Here is a 10,218-nt window from a genome sequence, read left to right on the forward strand (position 1 = left end):
AAGGAGGAATCACCATGTCTTGTGCCATAAGGAGGAAAGGAAACTAAAAAATAAAAAGAGTTTGAACTTTGAAAGGTTGGAACTTTGAATATGATAAGACTTTAAACTTAAAAGTACTGATAAATATAATTGTTGAAAGGTTGAAACTTTAAATATGGCAAGACTTAAAACTTAAAAGTACTAACAGTTATAATGGTAGTAAGTGATAACATATGGTGTTAGATTTTGGGGGTTAATATAACAAAGAAGTAACCAATGTAAACTTATGTGGTTTGGAAGTAGGGAAGTTGGGTTGGTAAGTTAATGACTTGTCTTGTCATCATGACATTTGAGTTTTGATTTTTTTTTTTTTTTAATAAATAAATAGTTAAAGTTAAACTATTAAACTATTATTTATAAAAATAAAATTACAAACTTAGCAAATTATACTTTGTCTAATAATTACTAACTAGAAAAAAAAAGAAAAAAAGAAAAAGAAAAAGAGGACTATGCTAAAAAATATATCTTTATATTTTATATATTTTCATAATATAAGTTATGAAAAATCAAAATTCACATAAAAAATTACTTAAATGTTTTAATTATATTAATTATGACATCATTGATTTGACTATCAATCTGATCCCATATCGGACCAAAAAACCAGTAATCAATCTCTTTTCCGATTCTTTGTCCATACCAGTTTTTAAAATCATGCTTTAAAGTTCAAACTTTAAGCATTAGTTTTTTATTTTTATTATATCACCTTTTTTTTAATCAGGTATCATATCACTGTGTTTTTAGTTTTAAAAATTATACTTAAAAAAAATAAAAATAAAAATAAAAAAACAAGGGAGAAGGGAAAGAGTTCTATTTATAAATTTATTTCAAAAGTGATCTTATTTAAGATTAAAATACTAAGTCCCATTTTTTTATGCTTCTTTATACGTTATTATTTTCTATTACAGTTATAAAAATCATCAAAATTTATTTGAAAAAATTGTAATCAACTTTTTAGTCAATTTTCTAATTTTTAAAATCTTTAGATATTTTTTAGTCAATTTTTCTAATTTTTTTAAAATTTTAATATCTCCATTTATATTTTAATTAATTACTAAATTGATAATGATATAATCATTACTCAACTTCTAATCAAACCATAGCCCAACCTCAATTAAAATCTTAAAACCTCCCTCTTTTCTGATTCTTTGAACAATTCCCTTTTTAAAATCAAACCATATTGTTTGAACAATTCGGTTTTTAGAATCGAACCATAGTCCAATCTCAGTCAAAACCTTAAAGCCTCCCCATCCCCCCTCGGTTTTTAAAACCTTGCTTTATAAATGGTCCGTGGGTAAAACCAAGAATGAAGAAAGTAACAAAAAAGGGAACCAGCAAGCACCAAATACAAATGCTAACCCTACAACTCGGTAAATTAAGGTTTATTTAGCTTCCCTTCTCAGTAACCACGTACTATATGTGTACAAATTGCAAAACTTTACTTCCTGACCAAGTTAAGGTAAAAAGAAGTTACTGCTCAATACCAAAATTGCTACTTCCCCCATAAAAATCAAAATGATAAACGGTTTACAAAATTATCTAATATATTAACTTGTCTGCCTTCATACGTAGGCCAGACTCATAATAGCAACTACAAGCAACTATCTAGTCTTGTGAGATTTGGCCAACTTCTTCTTTCTTTTCTTTACTGCCTTGGGCACTTTAGTTTTCCTAGCCTCCCTCTTCTCCTCTTTAACTTTCTTTTTGTTCTCTTTTCTAGCAGCTTTCTTATCTGCAGGGGTCTCTGAATCAGTTTCAGATGAAAAACTCCCTTCTGAATCACTTGAGTTCTCTTCATCTTCGACTGTTTGAGACTCTGTTACACTCTCAAGAGCATTAATCTGACCGGTGGTATTAACAGAGGACTCTTCAATAGGGTCTGCTTCTTGTTCTGCCGGAGAAGGTTGAGCTTTTAAAACAGCCTTAAGTCCTGTTATGGTCTTATAATTTATATCTTCAGTGTCCTGGCCACTGGTAATCCGGAAAGCATCCTCCTCAGCATTCTTTACATCGTCTAGCCTCTTTGGAATGTGCGACTGTAAAACAAAACAAAATAAAACATTCAACAATTTATTACTAATCAAAATTTATCAGGGTCAACTCCATTGTGTCTAATTCTCCCCTTGCATACACACATGCACAGAGACACACAGACCAGCCTCAAGAACCAATTGTGGACTATCAGTCCCCACGGAAACCAAAGGGAAACTAGATCTCCCATTTCACGGATTGTGTATAGTGTAAAATAAAGTGAGGCAAATGTCAAGCATTAAAATATCTTAAAAGCTAAACAAAAGGCCCAGATTTTCAAGCCTGTCACTTGATCTGGTAACTTGGGGAATTGATAAATCATAGGAGGGAAAATATCATACGAGATTGATCAAATGTATCAAAACTTCAATGGGCAAAGATTGGGGGAAATGGTGTCACAACAAGCCTCCAAGCCAAGCTGAGGGCTCTTAAAGATGGGTTGAGTACAGCAATAAATATGGGAATTACATGGTTAGAGATTGAACTTGATCCTGACAGTTATTGATCTAATTAAATCAAACAAGACCACAACTGCCTTTTTCAGACCTGTTGTGGATGAGCGCACGTGGCCTAATAGAGAGGCTTGAGCAGCAGAACCTGCATGATATCTACAGAGAAGCCAAAGGTTGCACAGATATTCTTGCTATAGCTGGCTGAATCCAGCAACTTGACTTTGTGTCTTATGTTACCCCTCCAAGTCATGTACCGGACACTTTATTTAAAGTTTGATGTATCTGAGACCATGTGTAATCAGTGCATTTTGTTCCTTTCTAACCCCCCCCCCCCCCCCCCCCCCAAAAAAAAAATGGTAACTAGCATGCTTAATGTTTTAGGAGACCTGCTTGAAATTTACAACGTACAGGAGAATGGTAATCAAAAGAAAATCCAATAACATGATTCACTGGCACACTGGTTACCTGCTTAAACTCAGAGTCTGCCCTTTTATCCTCCACAGATCTGCCTCCTCTAGCCAAAATTTTTTGTTCCAACTGAAATAAGTTGAAAGCAGTCAAAATAAAAGCATTCTCAAGTTCTTTAGAAATTTTGACAGGACAAGGAAGCTAACCTCTTCCAGATAACTGTCCACAGCTTCATCAGCAATAGTAGGATCAACTATAAAATCAAAAAGTTCTCGAATCGTCATAACAGCTACACCATGTTTTTCAAAGAAATCCTGCAAAGCCACTTTTGCTTAATTAATTCATTCCATAGATTATAAACACTTGTCATATGATAATTTATGTTTGGAAAAAACTTACAGAAACATGATCACAATCTTCAATTAGGAATTCAATGGCACGGGGGTGGTCAAGATCAACTGATTGAGAAACATCAATGATATACAAGTGACCCTACAAATCAGGAGGAAAAATAAATCAAATCAATGACAAATTGAATCGATTCAATATTGGATAAGAAAAGGGGAAAAACCACATACACAAACTTTTCTTTTACAAGTAAAACACATACAAACAACTGATGCTCACCTCAAAATAGAGTATGTTATATTCACTGAGGTCCCCATGAACCAGTTTGCACTTCTGATATAATGTTCGCATTGCAATAATCACCTGAAAAAATAAATGGGAAGAAGATATTTATATCAGTTAAACAAGACAGTATTACACAACCCTTTTAACTTGCCAAAAGAAAGTTATAAAAGTAGCATTTGCAGTTAGTGTAAATAAATAATAAATTTGTTCAAAAGTAAAATTATGACTCCATAAAGCTAAGCATGTCTAAAGATAGATGAGTTTAAATAACTAAAACATCTCTAAAGGAACTCTTCATCTAGGCTACTCCAACCTGATCAATCCAAGTGATAAACCTCAACTACACAATTAAGCATCCTACTATCGTTCTAGATGACATGTTCCACACTTCCACTTGAGATAACCAATTACCTATAGGTCCACAGAAGAAACCACTAACCCTAAGTGTTACCCCCAACATTCTAGAAAGCAGGTTTCACTTCACATAATTAAGAACTCTTAAAGAATGACTTAAAGATATGGACACACCTCCACATAACCTTCACGTAACTTGTCAAGAGATAAAGCAGCATCCTTAAGACGAGGTGCAGCCCAACCTGCTTTTCCTGTACAAGCACAACCACCAAGAAACATCAACCAGAAATATAACTGAATTTTTAGAAGCTGAAACTTAAATCATTCAAAAGGGACTAAGAATGAAATTAAGCAGTATCAAGGATAACCATAGGGACTCCACTGACTACTAACATGTAAGCTCAACTTACAGGGGGATATAAACCCAATTAAATCAGTCTTTGCACAAAACTCTGACTAAAAAGTCACATCCATCTGACTAAATGTTTCTTATAACTCACACGTACACACAATACCTATGAATTCCATGACCAGAACATGAAGTCTCAAAAGAATTGGAGTTGGGCATCTAATTCCTGCTGCCTTTAGCCTGCAGTTCAGAATGACCATATTAATTATGATATAATAGCACTATTTCTCAAACAACTTCTAAATATGGTCATGACATTTTTTTTGTATTGGTAAATTACACATGAATTCAGTGGGTCTTGAACCACAACCTCGCCCTCCTTGAAGGACTTAAAAAAGGAGGTGGCAATTGAGCTAGAGTTCATTGGCCTAAATGATGGTCATTTCCTTCCCATAAACATTAGTATCCTAACAACAGTTAAGTATCAAGAACAATGTGTTGGACTTACCTCATAAGGTTCCTCATCTCTTTCTCAGCCCATGTTTTTACCATTTTCCTGGGATTACGCCTGCAGTATCCATGTCTGAAACGGTAGTCACCTTGAACATAACGATCTCTGTCCCTATAATTGTTTAGAACAAGAAGTTAAATTCATGTCAAGAAAAAAAAAATGAGAATACATCTCTGAACAATGGAGTTCAGACACAAGATAAACTCATTAACAAGCTAAAAGGTTCATCTCAACATACTTAAATACCAGAATAGAAGTTTTGTATACTTTGATTGCCAACTCCTGACTATCAGCTTTGATTGCATGATAAACATTTGCCTGTTGGGAAAGGGGAAAGAAAATTGAATGATTCAGCTTTTTAAGAATTAAAAACTGGAACATGCAGTAGGTATCATCAGTACAGAAATTAAAGTTCATACATACTTCTTTTCCAGTTGAAATGCAACCATTAATATCATGAAATACACCTCTATTCAGCATCTTGAACAAGACCATGCGAGTTCTAGGATCAATGGCCTGGAGGAAAAGTATGTTAGTCACATACTCCATGTGAAGAAGTCTTTGATGCAGCTCAAAGCAAAATATTGAAAAATAAACTTATAATGGGTAATAAGTAAAACTAGGACTGCACAATAAAACAATTATCCTCAAAACAAAAATGCAGATAGGTCCACAACACAACTAAGTTGAGATAACAACTAATTCCTTCAAAAGTGGAAAAAAAAAGGTTAAACATGTCACTTCAATGCTGAAGTACAAGCAAGAGTGATTTTCTGTTAACGAAAGTCAAATAAGCAAATAGTCCCTCAAAAGTTGTATAGAACTCCTTCACAATTACCATCAATAGAAATCCAAAGCAAGGAGACACCAGAAGATAAAAATAAAACAACCTCGTAGAAATGATTTTAGCTTCAAAAACACAAGGAACAAAGAACACGAAGAAACTAAAATAAAGACACTTTTTGATAATTCAAAGTTGTCAATGCAATTTTAGTACAGTTCACCTGCTCAACAGTCGCACGATCTGATTTCTCAGTAGTTCTAGTTTTACCAATAGCCATCTCCCGAACACTTCCACGGATTGCAGTTGTCACAGAGTTTGACATGCCAACACATCTTCCCTCCCACTCCTGCACCAACAATTGACTTGGTTAAAAATCAAAATATTCATAAATATAACCAATCAAACCCAGCCCACATATACATGCAAAAGCAGAGAAATTATAGCAAAAGTACCGACATTATCATGGTTACTCATATTAACTACAACAGTAAAGCAACAGCTATGCAATATGCAGAAAATTGGTTCACACCAAAATGATATTAAACCCACCTTCACAGTAAAAGCAACAACATTGTTTACCATGGTGACTTGTATCAATTATGCAAGTAAGAAAACAACCATGCAATAGGCAGACGAAATTTTGACAACGAAACAGTTTCAAACAACACCTCCATAGTCTGTCTTAGCAACTTTTTTTTTTCAAAAGCAACAAAAAAACGTACATATAATCCCTTAAAATTTTCAATAAGTCCAAACAATAGGTAAAAAAGGATAGTCAGAAATCTCGTGTGGAAAAATGCCGCTCATGGCACTGAGGGTACAGTGCTGCACTAGCATAGAGATTCTCATCATTCTCTTCAACAAGTCAACAAAAAACCAATGGGGTTGAGTTTATGCAAGCTGAAACAAATCCCATGAAATTAAACCAAATAGCCCCAAAAATGTGTAAATACAAACACAATGTGGAAATTAACCAAAAAAAAAAAAAAACCAAAAATTCACAAAAACTCAAAAAATAGTAATAATAATAATAGTAACACTATGCATACCTTCTCAAAATAATGAGTCTAATACAGAAAAAACTTGAAATATAATCACAATCTCTATGAACCAAATGAGCAAATTTCTTTGACATATAAGCAACCCACACATGCTTTAAAGAAATCATAAAATTTAAGGTTGATTACAAGTTCCTCCCCTTAAGTCTTAAACAATAGCGCAGTTACAATGTTCCCTAAACTTCAAAAACCGAGGCACGCCACCTTTAACTATTACTAATAAGCACTCTCCCATCAACTATTAGAATTCCCATTAAATTTAAAGAATCATTCAATTTTAACTGAATTCACCAAAACTTTCAAAACTAACACCATGCATATCATCTCAAATTACTAATTCTATATCTAAAACCCTAAAAATGGTAAATTTAACATGAGAAACTCACACATTCTAAAATTCAATACATAAATCAAAAAAATTCACCATCTTTTCCTGAAATTCATTCACAATAGCTCAAAATTTGATACCTCCAAAGGCGAAGCTCGAATATGATGGGCGAACTTCTGGTTTCGATTCGAGAGAGGCTGAAGCGTCGACGTATTGATGCGAGAGTGAACGCCACCATGCGCATTGGGACGCCGAGGATTGAGCATTGTAATCGTCCCTTCAATGCGTTCTCCATCGTCCTTTGAGTCCAACCAGTCCAATGCTTCTTCAACCTCCGAGTCCGATGACCACGTCAGCTCTTCTTCTTCCTCTTCCTCTTCTTCTTCCTCTTCTTTTTCTTCATTCAGAACCACTGGTTTCTCTTCCACAACAGACATTTTCAAATTTTCTTTTTCTTTTTCCTGTTTGTTTCTAGGGAAAATAAAAATGGACTAATTTTTTTCTCGAATGTTTGAAAAGAAAATCGAAAAATTCGGAAGCTTTTATTACAGGTTTAATGTTTTGCAGAACCCTAGCGGCGCGTATTGACTGAAATTTTTTTTATTTTTCCGTTGGGGTTGTTGGGGTTTTGGTGCTGAAAAACGATGTCGCTTTTGGTGTTTCTGTTGGGAGTACAAAATGGATTTGGGCTTTTAGACTTTATTGTTTTCTTGGATCGTTTTCATATGGTGATGAGATAAGGTAGAGCCCAATATTCAGCCCAATATCTATATACCACTTCTTTCTTGATTTTTTTTTTTTTTTTTTTAATAATTCGATGTCTTGAATGTTATTTTGAGAGGCCAAATACTATAATTTTGTTTACTTAACATTTGTTACAGTTTCAACTTCGTTCATATACTTTTAATTCTACCTTCTTCAAAAAAAAAAAAAAAAAAAAAAAAAAAAAAACTTCGTTCATATGCTTTTAATTTAATCAAGTTCACCCCTTAACTTTCATAATCAAGATCACTATTAATTATTATGTCAACTTTGCGTGAGTTTGGATAGCAACCAGTGTGCGTTTCCAACATTTGCATTTTTGGCTGGGTCCCACGGTACTATCCATGACCCAGCCAAAAACGGAGATTCTGGCATTTTACCCTTAATTTTTTTAAAAATTGGCAATATGCCCCTGTTTGCAAACTATATAGGGGCGTGCCCCTTTTTCAATACTCGATTACCCTAAAATCGAGTTCAATTAAATACTCAATTTGTAGAAAATCGAGTTATGCCCGATCAAACTTTAAAAAATAAATAAATAAATAAATAAAATAAAAATTGCATGGAACTCGAGTTTCAGGAAATCGAGTTCCATGCAAAAAAAAAAATTTATAAGTGTGATCGCCCCATATTCAGGGAGCCCTACAGTGGCGTTTTTAAGCCTTATAGTGACGTTTTAAATCCCTATAGCGGCATTTTCTTGCAAATTTTTTTTTTTGAAGTGTGATCGCCATGTTCTGGGAGTCTTATAGTAACGTTTTAAAGCCCTATAATGGCGTTTTCCTGGAAAAAAATTTTATAAGACCCCATACCAGGTTCAAGGAGCCCTATAGTTGCGTTTTTAAGCCCTATAGTGACGTTTTGGAACTTGACTTCCCTAAAATCGAGTTCCATGTTTTTTTTTTTTTTTTTTTTTTAGTTTTATTCGGCATAACTCGATTTTCTACGAATCGAGTATTTCATTGAAACTCGATTTTAAGGTAATCGAGTATCGAAACAGGGGCATATCCCTATATAATTTCGAAATAGGGGGCATATTGCTAAATTTTTAAAAAATTAAGGGCAAAAGGCTAGAATCTCCGCCAAAAACACAAAAACGCGCATACTAATGCATTTTTGGGTTCCACAGTACTATTCACACCTTTAAAATTTATTTTGCTATAGTGTTTTCAGTAATAAGTTTTCAATTTTCAGTAAATAAACGGTATCCAAACACACCCTTTGTCCTTTAATTTTTTGAAGCACGTCAATTTTTCTTTAGAAGTTCACTTGATTAATTTTGAATGATCTATGTGAATTAAAAGTGCCGTATTTTTTTAATACATAAGCAACTCATGCTTTCTTTAAAAAAAAAAAAATACAAATTCAAAAATTAAAGGTTGACGTACATTTCTCCCCATAACTATAGTGCAATTATAATGCCAACGAAACTTTAAAACTAAAAAATGTACCCCTTAATTGTTAGCAATGAGCATTGCACTCCACCTCCTACCAACAAAATTTCTGTCAAATTTTATGGAAAAATCTTTTTTTTTTTTTTCAAAAAAATGTGTCATAGCAATTTGAATTTTCTATTAAATTTTTTGTGTAGGGTGAAAGTGCTTATTTCCAATATTTCAATGTTTGTTTGGATTGGTTTTTGCTTATGTGCTTAAACCTTGAAATAGGCAAGAGTACAGTTTTTTTCCTATTGAAAGTTACCATTCCCTTTCTAACTTGAGTTTCACAATGCCTCCAATCAACTTTGTTGGTTGGTGATTAATAAATCTCGAAAATTGTCCTCTTCTTGTAAGATTTTGACTGTTGGATCTCTAGACATCCAACCACCCCGCTCACTCAATTAGACATAGTCATTGGTGTAGTTCATTTTACTAAAATCCATCCACCTATTGGAGTAAACATTGCAAATATCTCCATTTTTTTTTCTTATAATCAAATATCTCGACCAAAATGGCAAAATACCCCTTTCACCTAAAACAAATAACAAAATGCCCTTATTTTGAAATTATTTAGGAATATGCCTTTGTTTTAAACTCGATTTTCTAAAAATCGAGTTTCAATGAAAAACTCGATTCACCTAAAATCGAGTTATATGCAAAAAACTTGCAAAACTTACATGGAACTCGAGTTCCATGTAAGTTTTTGCAAGTAACTCGATTTTGGGCAAATCAAGTTTTAAAACAGGGGCATATCTCTAAATAGTTTCAGAATAAGGGCATTTTACTATAACTTTTGGGCAAAATGGATATTTTGCCATTTTGGCCCAAATATCTATTGGATATATTTCAACGATTTACTTTTGTGATAAAGCAAAAGAAACAATACACAGATCTAAGAACAAGTAATAACACAAATAGATGTGATAGGCAAAAGCAATAAACAAATACTGAATATATTTAAGAAGAAATCTGCAAATAATTAAAAACTCACAGACCAAATACGTGAAGGATGAATGATTCAGATCAAGTCTTGTGTTTGACACAATCTTCTTAAAGCAGATTTCGCCCCT

The 10,218-nt window shown here is 33.4% G+C and overlaps 1 protein-coding gene across 2 annotated transcripts; it reads right to left on the minus strand.

Moving 5' to 3' along the window:
- Nucleotides 1-1,394: 1,394 nt before the first annotated feature.
- LOC126702359 (uncharacterized) lies at nt 1,395-7,539 on the minus strand. 2 transcript variants are annotated; one of them, XM_050401053.1, is made up of 12 exons: nt 7,088-7,536; nt 5,782-5,907; nt 5,201-5,293; nt 5,016-5,095; nt 4,775-4,888; nt 4,433-4,506; nt 4,092-4,168; nt 3,558-3,641; nt 3,330-3,422; nt 3,137-3,244; nt 2,988-3,059; nt 1,395-2,075 (listed from the first exon to the last, which is right to left on the minus strand). In XM_050401053.1, the coding sequence occupies exons 1-12, from the start codon at nt 7,382-7,384 to the stop codon at nt 1,641-1,643; spliced, it is 1,653 nt and encodes a 550-aa protein (XP_050257010.1). In that variant the 5' UTR covers nt 7,385-7,536; the 3' UTR covers nt 1,395-1,640. The 2 variants fall into 2 exon arrangements, with proteins under 2 accessions (XP_050257010.1, XP_050257009.1); XM_050401052.1 differs by having other exon boundaries at nt 5,016-5,293; nt 7,088-7,539.
- Between the last annotated feature and the right edge of the window lie 2,679 nt (nt 7,540-10,218).

Source organism: Quercus robur, chromosome 10 (assembly GCF_932294415.1).
Source record: "Quercus robur chromosome 10, dhQueRobu3.1, whole genome shotgun sequence".
NCBI classification, from domain to species: Eukaryota; Viridiplantae; Streptophyta; class Magnoliopsida; order Fagales; family Fagaceae; genus Quercus; species Quercus robur.

What these genes read in the sequence shown, in the direction of transcription:
- LOC126702359 (XM_050401052.1), bottom strand. Translation starts at nt 7,384, where the DNA reads ATGTCTGTTGTGGAAGAGAAACCAGTGGTTCTGAATGAAGAAAAAGAA. An exon ending in ATCGTGCGACTGTTGAGCAG is followed by an intron (nt 5,294 to 5,781) that starts GTGAACTGTACT and finishes CTTTTCCTCCAG; the next exon opens with GCCATTGATCCTAGAACTCG. An exon ending in TCTGGTCATGGAATTCATAG is followed by an intron (nt 4,169 to 4,432) that starts GTATTGTGTGTA and finishes GTGCTTGTACAG; the next exon opens with GAAAAGCAGGTTGGGCTGCA.